This window comes from Hylobates moloch, unplaced genomic scaffold (assembly GCF_009828535.3).
Source record: "Hylobates moloch isolate HMO894 unplaced genomic scaffold, HMol_V3 SCAFFOLD_13, whole genome shotgun sequence".
NCBI classification, from domain to species: domain Eukaryota; kingdom Metazoa; phylum Chordata; class Mammalia; order Primates; family Hylobatidae; genus Hylobates; species Hylobates moloch.
In genome coordinates, this window is record NW_026652288.1 from 51,994,046 (window position 1) to 52,007,621 (window position 13,576).

The 13,576-nt window shown below is 47.1% G+C and overlaps 1 protein-coding gene across 1 annotated transcript; it reads right to left on the reverse strand.

The window, feature by feature from the left end:
- Window positions 1–8,950: 8,950 nt before the first annotated feature.
- Window positions 8,951–12,592, reverse strand: LOC116480067 (BTB/POZ domain-containing protein 10-like). Its single transcript, XM_032172024.1, is given in 3 exon segments — window positions 8,951–10,139; window positions 10,141–10,269; window positions 12,495–12,592. Coding segments are annotated over 3 exon segments (1,416 nt in total).
- Window positions 12,593–13,576: the final 984 nt, after the last annotated feature.

Sequence of the window (13,576 nt, forward strand, 5' to 3'; positions counted from 1 at the left end):
ACTGACCTGAAGACCAGTGAGGCACAAGTGAAGGTTTTCTAGCACTAGATTCTTCTCATGCTGAAGCTCATGATGTTAAACTGGTGTTCTGAAGTCTTCTGGACCTCTCAGGTCTTTTTGTGAATTAGAAATAGATGTCCATTCTGTGCAGACAGCTTCACAGTTGCATGACTTAGCAAAGGATAGCACTAGTGTAAAGTAACATGTGTTTGTGTTCTTCTGGGTGGACATAGTCCATGACAGAGCACACAGCTCGGTGACTAGAGTATGGGCTAGATTTTCGCTCCCTTTCACATCCTTGGCCTGGAACTCTTATATATGACACAATCCGCACAACTGACATGGTGGTCTGGTGGTTTTGTGTTAGTCTGTTGCTATCCTGAGCCCTGAGATCTGGAGAAGAGGGGCCTTTCCTCAATCTAATGTTGAATCTCCTCAGTCCTCAGTTTCTGCAGCTGGCCTGCCTCCCCACCACTCAACGTAAGGTCAGCACTGCCTTTCTAGAACAAGATAGTAATGACACCACAACTTCTCTATACCTGCTCTCCAGTGGCTCATTGCCACTCTAGGAGCTTTAGAATCTCCTGGTTTTAGATTCATTTCATCAAGGAGCACTGTGTTCACATTCTCGACAAACTGGACCTGCCCATGGCTTATCCACCACATCCACAAGGAAGTTGCTAAGTTGTGCCAGAATGAAGCTAGAAACCTATTAATGCACACTTTTAAGGAATGTAGGGATTCAAAAAACATGTGCAAGTTACTGTTGTGATGATACTGCAAAGAATGGCTTATGTATATACCACATTTCAGCTGCAGTAGAGAGATCTGGTGGCATGAAGACTGAGGGTTGTCTATCGGGTTTGGCTTTTAGGAAGTCATGGAGAAAGGCATTCTTAGGAATGTGGTGTCCATGATGTCAGGGTTATGTACAGAACTAGATTTCATGGGTTTAGGAGCTGATTAGAGACAGGGAAGTGGACAAAATGGGGTTATCCTTTTGAGACATTTAGTTGAGAAGGGAAGAGAGACAGAATGATAGCAAGAAGTTGCCATGGGGTGACAAGAGGTACTGTAAGGGTGGGAAAGACTGGGGTATGAGAGGAGAGGTTGATAGGAGGGGCAGGAGAGGGAGGAGGGTAACTGATGGAGCAAAGAATTAGAGGAGATGGGTGGGGATACATCTTGAAGCCTTGTACAAGAAAAAGGAAAATCAGGTGGGTGTGGAGGCAGGCAGGATTCAAGGCACGGAAGGGATGCTGAGGGGATCACTCCTGATGGCTTCAGTGTTCTTGGTGAAGTAGGAAGCTAGGCTTGGGTGGTCTCCCTTAGCAGAGCTCAGTGCCTGTAGCAGGTAGGGGAAGGAAGGTTGTAGTCTTGGCCTTGAGAAGGGACTTTGTTAGACTGATGGTTGAAAGATGGGGGAATAGGGGAATTGATGAGGCTGGTGAGAAGGTCTTCCAGGTGGTGAAGCCCAGTCTGTTATTTCTATGAGGAATGAGACAGCATCGATTTTGTTCACCGCTTTCCACCACCTGGTCAATGCCTAGCATATAGTAGATGCTCAGAAAGTATTTGTTGAATGAATGAATAATGCTTAATGTGAGAAGAGCAGGAAAAGAAACCAGGAGAGAGCTAACAGCCTTGGAAAAATGAAAGGGTTAAGACAATGATATTATTTATGTGAGTGAGGAGCAGATGTAATGAGAGTTAGGTGGGAGAGCCCTGGGAGATGGAAAGTTATGGCCAGAAAGTGGGGCTTGAGAATTAAGCTTCTAGGAGGCAGCAGTTCTTGGTGATATTCCAGGCTGCAGGCATGGAGTGTGTGGTTGAGGTGGAGTGAAGGAGAAGGTGACCGGAATTGAGAAGACCCAGGGATCCCATGGCCAGGCTGCTGAGTGGGTCACCCTCTCAGAGGTGGAATTTAGCAAGGATGATGGTGGTTGTGGGGAGGAGATGCATGGTATTCCGGAACCCAACAGGGGGAAGAAACCATAGAGGTAATTTGTTCAACTTCCTACGAAATGGTAGCAAGAAGATTGGCTTGGATGGAATGACAGAGTTTTAACATTAAAGTGGTGGAATCAGGATGGAAGAAAGAAAAAGGGAAAGGGGAGGGCATTTAATGTCAAAAGAGAAGATCGTTCTGCTAGAAGAGGCAGGCTAGTCAACTTTTGGGTAGAAGAGTGACATTTTGAAAATGGTGCTTGCATAAGATCATGTTGGCAGGGGTGGATGGGAGCAGAGGGAGACTAGAGACTCTGGGTGATCTTTGGGGAGCAGTGAGCCACATCCAAACTTGTGACCCACTGCAGTTTGCCAGGCTGTCATAAACAGCATAAATTCTTCCCAGTCAATGGGTCAGGCTGGCACATATCCTTGCGTTCATGGATATACCACGCTCTGCTTCATAGCCTTCAGCAGCCTTTGATGATCTTGCTTCAAATGAAGCTGTAATATTTGCTGCACAGACTGGTTTCTGCAAGTCTCTTTATGCCCCCAACACGAGATACTCTTTATCCTTTCCATCAACTCACCTCAAGATACTTTCTCTAGGAAGTCTTCCTTGACTAACCACCCTCCACAGTTTCCATTTCAATCCCCTGCTGTAACTGCAATAGTCACGTGGCTGTTTCTGGTCCCATCCATGCCTGCCTCATGCTCTGGGTGAGAGTGTCAGGCTGTTTGCTTTCTGGGTGTTAACAGAACACATTTCCTCCTTCCTATAAACTTCTTATTATATGATCAAGAAGCTATTCAATAAATGGAACAGAACTGGGTTTGCTTAAACTTTAGCTCCCATGTTTTCTTATGTGTCTTGCAGCGAGTGCCCTTCCCAAAATCTCTGAGTGCCGACTTGCCATCCCCTGACCTACTCCTGTGGTGCTGTCTACAGAGGCAAGCACAACATTAGATTCCTGTAGATGTGGTGGTGCCAAAGAATGTGTCTGTTCTAAGCCTGGTATAAGCACCTACCAGAGGCGGAAAGAACTCTGTAGCCTCCAGGGCAACCTGAGCATGATCTTTATTTTTATTTTTATTTTAATAAACTGCAACTAGAAGGTTCTTGGTCATCAAGTTGTTTATCCTGGTGCACAGGGTCAGTTGAAAGTGAGCCTACCCCTGACACCCAGTCAAAACTTCTCTTCCTTCCAGAGGCGATGGCACGGCAGCTTGGAGTGCCCAGCTCTCTGGCCTCTCTGCAGGGAAGGCCTTCTAGCACCCCCGCTACTGTAGCGTAACTTTTTTCTTGGCCTGTGCTCACCAGAAACCACTGGATTCAGATCCTCTCTCCTTATAGCCAGGATGACTGTTGCTGTTACCCCGGTTAGAATTCTTAATAAAATTGCCTCTCTTCTGTTTATTTTGAGGCTAATCTGCAGCCTCTACCCAGGCCCCTGAGGGTGTCAGGCTGCCAAGACAAGCATCCAAGCTGGGATGTTAGGGGCTTCTAGGGGCTGAGAAAGTGTGAGGGTGTGAGGTGAGATTCAAGGCCTTCCAGTCAGCTGGGTCTCTTTTCCCTGCAGTTGGATGATTTGGCTGCATTTCCCATGTGCTTAACATGGGCTTGGTACACAGGTGGGCATGTTTAGCAGAGAGGGCAGCCATTCCTACAAGTGGCAGCTGATTTAGTCAGTCTTTATCTCAAAACCCCATCTTGAATTCATGCATACAGGCTCCTGTCCTGGGTTTGGGGCAGGAGATGATTGGGTAGAAGGGTGTCTGGAGGGCCAAGACTTTTCTTCTTCAACATGACAGTGGAGGCGGGACACACAACTACCCACACAGAGGACAATGCTATAAACAGGAGGAACCGAATAGTTGTTGATCCCACAAAATCTGGGAGCCTACCATGGGCCAGGCACTGTGCTAGGCATGGGGAACCCTGGAGAATCAGGCAAAGAGGATCCTGTTATCATGGCATCTGTTGTCAGGTGGACAAGGGTGCAGCCCTCCCTGCAGGGGAGAGGCAGGAAGGGAATACAGGCAGCAGAATATATAGGGGCCTGAAAAGGGGACTAAGGGGGCGTGTTTGAAAGAGGAAGAGACTGGTCATGGGATGTGAGATGAGTGACATGAGGCTCCCTGGGCAGCAGGTTGAAAAACAGGATCAACAGAACCACTCAGAGAGACACAGGCAGACAGAGGGGGTGTTAGGGACTCTCTTGGTCACCAGAATGGTGAGCATTGCTCAGTCTCAGATGAATGAATGCCTTCAAGTATCCAGTCCATTCATTCAGACCCTTGGCTCGGCCTGAGATATTCTGGCTGAATCCCCCTCTTCCTGGCTAGAATAGTGAGAGTGCTGGTTGTGTTGCAGACCCAGGGACAAACTCTCTGGGGAGTTCCATGGACACACATGGTGTGAGACTTCGAGGTGCTAAAATTAGGAGGAATCTACCCTTTCATTTGATCCTCTCAACTCTTTCCAGATTCTTGGGTGAGCCTTGTTCATTCTGAGAGGCAGACAGCAGAATGACAGGAGTGGATGCCCAGGGTTAAGGTGGAATGAAAAAGCCACCAACTCACCTAATTGGACCTGCTGCCTCCTGAGAAGTCAGTGCCCATGGTGCTGGGGTTGGGTCTGGGCCATGTCTGGCAGGAACCAAGCTCACTTAGCAAGGGAGGGCCTGGGTTTATTCCTGCAGGAAGTCTATGCAGGACTAATTATAGGAGAGACCTGAAATGGAGATTTCAGGATTACAGTACAGGAAGCTGGTATGGGGATTAGTTTCAGCCAGATAATGAAACCCAGGAGATTGTCAAATGAATAAATCAATCCACTGGATCTATAAAAGGGGCCACCCTTCTCCCTGTGCCTTTCCTCTGAGACTTCTGAATAAGGACATTTCCTGCATCCAGAGCAAATGATAAGCCAGTAGTCCAGCAGGACCTCCCAGGCTGCCCGGGGCTCCAGCAGCCACTCTGCCTTCCTTGTGTCTGGCCAGAGCCATGGCAGTTCCACCAGGCTCCAGTTGGCCTCATACTCTGGGGAAAGCAGTGCCACTGAGGCCAGTGTCATGATAGGGGACACCTTTGGCAGCAGTAGTCTGTACAGCCTTGGGGGGAGCAAGAAGATCTCACTGAGGGTGGCTGGAGGTGCCATCCAGGCTGGGGCAGGGCATGGGGGTGCTGAGGTATCTTTGGGGGCAGCCTGTGTGGGGCAGAAGGAAAGGGCACAAAAAGTGGCTTTAGAGGAAGCTCCTGCAGTATTGGAGGAGACCTGGCAGCTTTGGAGGAGCTCCTCGTGGATCCCGGGGCTTTGGGGGTTCGGGGGCCTTTCTCTTTGGCATCTAGGAGGTGACCATCAACCAGAGCTCCCTGCAGCCCCTGAATGTGGGTATTGACCCCCAGATTGAGAAGGTGAAGACCGAGGAAGACCCTCCACAAATTTGCTTCCTTCGTCGACAAGGTGAGTGTCTGAGGTGGAGGAGAGCCTGTGGTCCTGAGAGCCTTTGGGGCCTTGGAACGGGAGGCCTGGGTTTGGGGGGCAGATCTGCTCCTCAGCTGGGGACTGGATGGACCATGACCCTCTCCAACATGGTTGATCACAGGTGCAGTTCTTGGAGCAGCAGAACAAGGTTCTGGAGACCAAGTGGTGTCTCCTGCAGGAGTAGACGGCCAAGGCTAGTGCCAATGACCTGCAGCCCTTCTTGGAGTCCTACATTGGCTGCCTCCAAGCCTACCTGGACAAGCTACTGATGGAACAGAGTCGGCTGGATGGGGAGCTGGGCACCATGCAGGCACTCATGGAGGAGTACAAGAGGAGGTAAGTGATGGAGGTGCCTCGGGGGACAGTCACTGGGGTAATCATGTTGCAGGTCAGGTGGTGTGTGGATTTCCAACTGGAGAGTTCATGTGTGTTCTCATGACCTCTGAGTCTGTAGGCCACAAGATGAGGTGTCTGAAAATGGTGCTGATGAATGGAGGGTCTGCCCTCTGTTGATATTTTGTGTTGGTGCCAAGGAGAATGAGACGTAGGTCTCAGAGATGGGCATCTTAGTTGCTTCCCAGTAAACAGGGACAGATATTCAGGCACTCCATCATTTAGCAAAAATGGATTGCACATTTTGCTGTTTACTAGATCACTTTGGGAGCTTTACAAATTTGCACTTGTAACCCATTAAATCAGGATTTCTGGGCATGGGAGCCAGGCTTTGGTACCTTTTATTGAGTTCCAGGTGGTTCCAATATAACCAAGGAGAGGACCAGTTAGAAAATGTGTTTGTCCTGGGTGGTGAGGGAGCTTCAAGCGGGGGTCAAGACAAGAAGCAGCCCTGTTCCTGATCTGATGTTGAGGGCAGGATGCACACTCAGGACACAGATGGAGCTGGGAGCTTTGGGGGCAGACTCAAGGGGAAGATGGCCTTGGGATTGAGCATTGGCCCTGGCTCATGAGGACTTGGGTGATCTCCAGCAGTGGAGAATCCAGAGACCTATATGAATGTGCCACCCAGGGACAGCAAGGGCTGTGTGCCAGTTCCATTACATGTTTTATCTCCTTCTAGTTTCAGTGTCTGGGAGTGTTGGAAATGGGGTACCATTGTGCTCTTAAAGATCTTACCATTCGGCTGGCTGCGATGGCTCACGCCTGTAATCCCAGTACTTTGGGAGGCCGAGGCAGGCGGATCATGAGGTCAGGAGATCAAGACCATCCTGGCCAACATGGTGAAACCCCATCTCCACTAAAATACAAAAAATTAGCTGGGTGTGGTGGTATGCACCTGTAGTCCCAGCTACTTGGGAGGCTGAGGCAGGGGAATCGCTTGAACCTGGGAGGTGGAGGTTGCAGTGAGTAAAGATCACGCCACTGCACTCCAGCCTGGTGACAGAGCAAGACTCCATCTCAAAGAAAAAAAAAATCCTACCATTCTAATAACCCATGCCACCCACTGGCATGTCATCCAGAGAATATTCACCATCAACCCTGCCCCAGCTGAGCTTCCACCTCCTGGGATAAACACTTTTCTCTGCACATCTGTGCATATAACCTTGGCTCTGCTGCCACCTGAGCCTTACTTCTTTTCTTCCTGGTAGGTATGAGGATGAATTTCACAAGTACTCAGAGGCTGATAATGACTTCATGGTTCTGAAGAAGGTGAGCAGGGCAGTGGAGCTATGAAGAGAGGAGATGGAGCCAGGAAAGTGAGGAATGGTGGTGCCTTCTCAGGACTGTGAGGCTGGATAACACTTTCTCCAGAACAGGAATTCCAAGTGTTGCTGTTGCTGATGGCCAAAATCTAGGACAGTGCCAGCCTCAATGCTGAGCCTCTGCCGCAGGGTTTTCTTTCTGGAGTTAACATCCCTCCAAAGTGTGTTTTGCTCGCCAGCTGCCAAACTGCTTTGAGCCCTTCATTACACCAGTTCACTATGGAACTGTAGATAATTACCATTAAATCATCCAGGTTATAGAAATTGATAATAACATGCCTTCTCTAATATTGAGCTCAATTGTCAAACCTCTTTCTCTACTGCGACGGTACTGTCTGTTTTTTTTTTTTTTTTTTTGTGATTTTTGCTCCTGTAACCATGTAAACATGCTGCTGATATTATCAAATGAGAGTAATATTGAGGTAAATAAGGCTGATTTTCTTCAGGAGGTGGATCTTTCTTACTTGACCAAAGTGGACTTGGAAATCAAAACGGAGAGTCTGGCCAGTCTGAGATCCTCTATGAAGCTGTGAGGACCTTTATTATTTCTTCTAGGATTGAAGCCACATGTAGGGTGTCAAGTCTTGCTTGATTCTGGGGATTCTGCTTCCTTTGTGAAATCTATTTTCAGGCAAACATTTGCAAAGTGTTTCCCATCACGATCCATATTTTTCCATCATTTCTTCAATTTTACAGTCCCCTTCCCCATATTGCTTACTTCCCCCCTCTTGTCCTTCCAAGGCTCAGGGTACCTAGCATCTGCAGTTCAGGCTTTTAGAATCCCTACGTCCACAGCATCCCAAGGGGAATATATGAAGAGTGGCCAAGAGGAGATTTATGGGTAACCCTTTATTGTCTGCTGGATGATTTTCTGCTGCCTGGTTTCTCTGGGTTACTGTCGCTTGTTACTTTCCTTTCTCTTTACTAAGATTTAGTTTTCTCTTTTTTGTTTCTTTTTTTTTTCAAGGTGGTTATAAATTTGGTCAGAAACATTAAAACAATGGAATTTTATTTTGACAAAAGACTGAAGTTTATAATCATTTAGTAAATGAAGAGCAAACACTTCATTTTCCTATCCCATAACTCTTAAGAAAAAAAAAATTAGTAAATAAATATCTGTGAACAGATTAAGGGTAAAGCAGACTGGATAATAAACCACCTCTGACATTCACACTCCCTGCATGTGACTCACTGTAAAGGGTGAAATGGCCCTAGAGATAACTGAACTGATAAGATATGGCCATTAAATCTCATCCAGATCATTCAGGTAAGTCCAAGATAAATACTTTTTGCTCATCAAAGGCAGCAAACTATACGAATTTTACTGGAGGAATACTTTGACAGAAGCATTTAAATTATATTGTGCATCACAACTATAAACTGGCTTGAACATTTCCATTTAACCACCATCTATAAAGTGCAACTATATAATATTCTGCATTTTATCTGGGGTGTGATGAATATCAATCCAAACTGAAAGTACCCCAGCTGCCAATTTCCACCACTTTTGAAAGGACCTAGGTGTGTGAAAAAGGACTGTCCGCCATACAAAGAACCAATTTCACAAACCTACTGGTAAACAAATACATTTATATAACTGGAACTTCAAAATGCTAGAGTTGTACTCATTTAAAAAAACCATTCAGCTACATTTGGTCTTGAGAAAGCCTACACTGCAACATCCTAAACATTGTTATGTGCATCTCACAATGAAGAAGAGTGGCCTTGCATTGCAGAATGAGGAGAGTACAACGTCACTGTGAAGAGTAGCATGCTGTGGTTTCAAGGAACATCAGCATCACAGCATTGGATTCTGTGCATCAGGATCGAGGCCACCGTTGCCAGAAGGGGGATGGATAGGGAGAATATCCAGCTCATCCACTAGTGGAGTTGGGTGCATGACTACCAGCTGGTCCTGGGGAATGTCTGCCATAGCTGCTGCAAAGTTGGTGGTAGATTTACTCTTTACACACTGAAAGTCTACATGCTGACTCTTTCCTTCTTCCTTCTCCCAGGACATTCGAATAAAGGGTCTTTGGACATAGTTGTAGATCACTTCTGGGTGGCCTCTAGGCCTTTTCTTTACTTTTTCTTTGTAGGTAGGATAACCTTCTATTCCCAATCTAATCTTAAGACTCCTCTTCTTCAAAACTGACTTGGCCACATCTCTGTTTTCAATGTACTTGAAAAATCTATATAATTTTGTGCTATAAATAATTTGTGAATATTCTTCTCCAATCTGTGGTGGATATTCTTCATCCCAATCAACCACATCATCATCTGTAAGCACCACTATATGACATTCCCATTCCCCACTCTGGGCACTAGCTACCATGAGAGGGAGGATCATTTCTTCCAGATAAAATTCAAATTGTCTATGAGCACCATCATTTGATAACTCATGCATTAGGGCACTGAGATCTTTACATTTAACAGTACTATATTCAAAAGAGATACAAAGATAGTCACATGCTTCTCTCAGTTCAGGAATAGATATGCCATCAGGACAATGGATTATTCCTGTTTTATAGTAATCCAGAATAGCTTGAAACACAGTGGAACCAATCCTCTCTGCCACCTCATACTCTTCTTTCTTATTGGGTCGTGTAAAGTTATGTTCTCGGCCAGAACCAACCATCCTGCCCAACATTGTATTTGGCTGTGCAGTAAAAATGGATGGGTCTACAAGAAATCTAGTGTTATCCACTATTAGTGTCACTCGTTCTGACGTTCTTATATTCTGAGCTCCTTCTTTTGCATTTTCATATACAAACACCATCTCCCTAGATGTCTTACAGCTACCACCTAAACTTGACTGACTACTGTTTCTGCTGCTGTTCCCAGCACTGCTAATGGAACCATTTGGGGATGCTTTTCGAGGATGCAGACTGCTTGGACGAGAGGAACTGCGATCTTTTTCTTGTTCAACATGGTGCTGTCATGTTGGAGAAGTCGCATTTCTAATACAAGGAGTGAGTTGAGACTGTTCTTTCATGAGATGAATCTCGTGATCTGTCACTTGACGTTTGTCTATCTCTTGATCTCTTACGCCCCCTGCTAGCATCGTGTAGACTCACTTTGGTGTGGTCGACTCCTTTTGCAATATGCGAGGAAGTACTTCAAACCTTTGAATCCCACGTTTTCCCCTTGACTTCCTGTCACCATTAAAGAAAAGCAGACGGCCGGGCGCGGTGGCTCACGCCTGTAATCCCAGCACTTTGGGAGGCCGAGGCGGGCGGATCACGAGGTCAGGAGATCGAGACCATCCTGGCTAACACGGTGAAACCCCGTCTCTACTAAAAATACAAAAAATTAGCCGGGCGAAGTGGCGGGCCCCTGTAGTCCCAGCTACTCGGGAGGCTGAGGCAGGAGAATGGCGTGAACCCCGGGGGGCGGAGCCTGCAGTGAGCCGAGATCGCGCCACTGCACTCCAGCCTGGGTGAAAGAGCGAGACTCCGTCTCAAAAAAAAAAAAAAAAAAAAAAAAAAAGAAAAGCAGACAGCTTTTCAGTCACAGAGTTGGAGAAATACCTCAGGGACTATTCAAGGAAAGCATTTTCCTCATCAAAGCAAACTCCAAAATCACTTCTGCCGGTGTGGACCAACTGGAACTGATGAGAGTTGGTTGTCGTGAGGGACACACTCTGTTCCCTAGCGTCCCCTGCTGTTTATTTTTAAACGCTCAGTTGGCGGGAACCCATGTGCCAGCTGAAACTCCTTCAGTTTGGCCTCCTAGGAAACATCAAGAGTCACCTTCATGGGCTGGCTGGGCAATAAAAACAGATTTAGTTTTTTCGACCTCATAACATTCCTGAGCCAATGGATAGTCGGTTCAGGGCATCCTAGAGAGATGGTGACAATTGCCCAGTGGTGTGCCCCTGTGTGCTTGTAGGAGTATAACCAGGCCTGTCGCAATCCATTGATATGTCTGTGGACAATAACTGACACCTGGACTTCAACAGCATCATTGCCAAGGTCAAGGCCTAGAGGCCTACTATGAGGAGATGGCTTAGAAGAGCAAGGCCAAGGCCCAGACCCTGTACCAGACCAAGGTAAATAAGGATCATTGGATCAATCTGGACCCCACCAGCCTTTTCCAGGGCTTCTGAACTTTACCTCCAGCCCCTCTGGCACCATCCCAGAGAATACATATTTTACTCACTAGGAAACCTATTGAAATTTCTTTCACAAATTTCCATAACTTGCAGAATCTTTTTTTTTTTTTTTTGAGATGGAGTCTCACTCACTCTCTTGCCCAGGCTGGACTGACTGCAGTGGCACAATCTTGGCTCACTGTAACCTCTCTGCCTCCCGGCTTCAAGCGATTCTCCTGCCTCAGCCTCCCAAGTAGCTGGGATTATAGGCTTGCACCTGTATGCCCAGATAACTTTTGTGTTTTTAGTAGAGACAGCATTTCACCATATTGGCTAGGCTGGTCTTGAACTTTTGACCTCAAGTGATCTACCTGCCTTGGTCTCCCAAGTATCTGGAATTACAGGTGTGAGCCACTGTGCCCAGCCCCATAACTTGCAGAGTCTTTATAGTGCTTTTCATTCTACTACCCGATATCTTTAAGGGCAACTGTGAGTTCCAGTTAAGTGATTCTTTCCACTCTACGTGCCTGGTGGGCTTTAAGTGAATTAGGACTTTCTGGATTGATTCTATTGCCCTTTTCATACACGTGTTTCAGGGTCAGGGGTAATCTCTCCTTACCTGCTCTCTCTGTTCACCCAGCTGTGCTTGGGGAGCTGTAGACCACAGCCAGCAGACATGGTGATGACTTGAGGAGCAGCAAAAATGAGATTGCGGAGCTCAGCAGGATGATCCACAGGCTGCAGGCAGAGATTGAGACCATCAACAAGCAGGTGGGGGCAGCTCCTCAAAGCCCAGGATTATGGCTCTGATGAAAGTGGTGTTCTGGGATGCCAGAGGGGCACCTGGACCTAGCAGGTAGGGCAGCTTTTCAGACTCCTGATTGGGACCTTTTGCAACTGGGCTTGCCAAGTGGTACCACATAGAACAAGGACTTTACGCTGTCTTAACTTACATCCATCAACTTAAAGGCAGAATGATCTTCTCTCAATCTGGTAGACATGGTCCCCAAAACTTCATAAACTATGTGGCATTGAGTTTCTGGGATCTCAGAACATGGATTATTCCTTCCCAAGAGGTGGGAAGCAAGTGACCACTATCTCTGGGTAAAGGCTCGACAATCATTTGAGTTTCCCAGCATGGTTTAGTTTATACGGATGTGAATGCTATGAGCAGAAGTTAGCATCACCAGCCACATAGCACACAGATTAAAGATTTTCACTAACGGGAAAGATGGAGACCTGTGCTCACCTGCTATATATGCAGTTGGATCCAGGGACTTGGTGCACTTCCTCCTCCTGCTTCAGAATGCTAACCTGGAGGTGGCAATTGCTGACACTGAGCAGCATGGCGCAGGGGGCGATGCTGACCCTCAAGGATGCCCAGGCCAAGTTGGCAGAGCTCAGAAAGGCCCTGCAGCAGGCCAGGGAGGACCTGGCCTATCTTCTGTGTGACTACCAGGAGCTGCTGAACATCAGGCTGGGCTGGATGTGGAGACTGCCACCTACCAGAAGATGCTGGAGGGCGAGGAGTGCAGCAGCATAGGCACTCTGGTCAAGGCACAGAACCCAACTAAAGAAACCCGTTTCACAGGATTATGTGGTCCTTTGGTTAGCTATACTGTGTTACAGTGATTTTTGTCTCTACTTTTCCTTCCCCTTGGTATACGGAGGCTCTAACACAGTGGCAGGGGACAAAGGAAGGGCTCAACAAGTGCTCGATGAAGTGGACTGTACTGCTCAGCACTCTCTCTTTGGGCTCAGAGATACAACTTTTATACTATTTGCTAGAGCAGAACACTGAGAGCCTCCTAATAGGTGTATAGTGCACTGAAAGGCAAATGTCAGTGAATCCTGGTGTGGTGGAGAATACAAAGATGAGTACCAGGTAGTCCTAACAGCCTGCTGTCCCTACACTTTAAACTGGACTTTCCACTTTCCTCAGAACCAGTCACTCTTCCCCACCTTCTCTTCTTTGTTAATGTTATCATTGGACAGTTGGAGTCTGTGCAGTGCTCTGGGAAAGATACCCGGCCAGCTAGGTGTGGTGGCTCACCCCTGTAATCCTAGTGCTTTGGAAGGCTGGGGCAGGATCACTTGAGGCCAGGAACTCCAGAACAACCTGGACAACATAATGAGACCCCATCTTTACAAAAAATAATACAAAATTAGCCAGGCATGGTGGTATGTGCCTGTAGTACCAGCTACTCAAGAGGCTGAGAGAGGAGGATCACTTGAGCTCAGGAGTGTGAGGCTGCAGTGAGGCATGATTGCACCACTGCATTCCAGCCTGGGTGACAGAGAAAGGCCCCATCTCAAAAAAAAAAAGACACC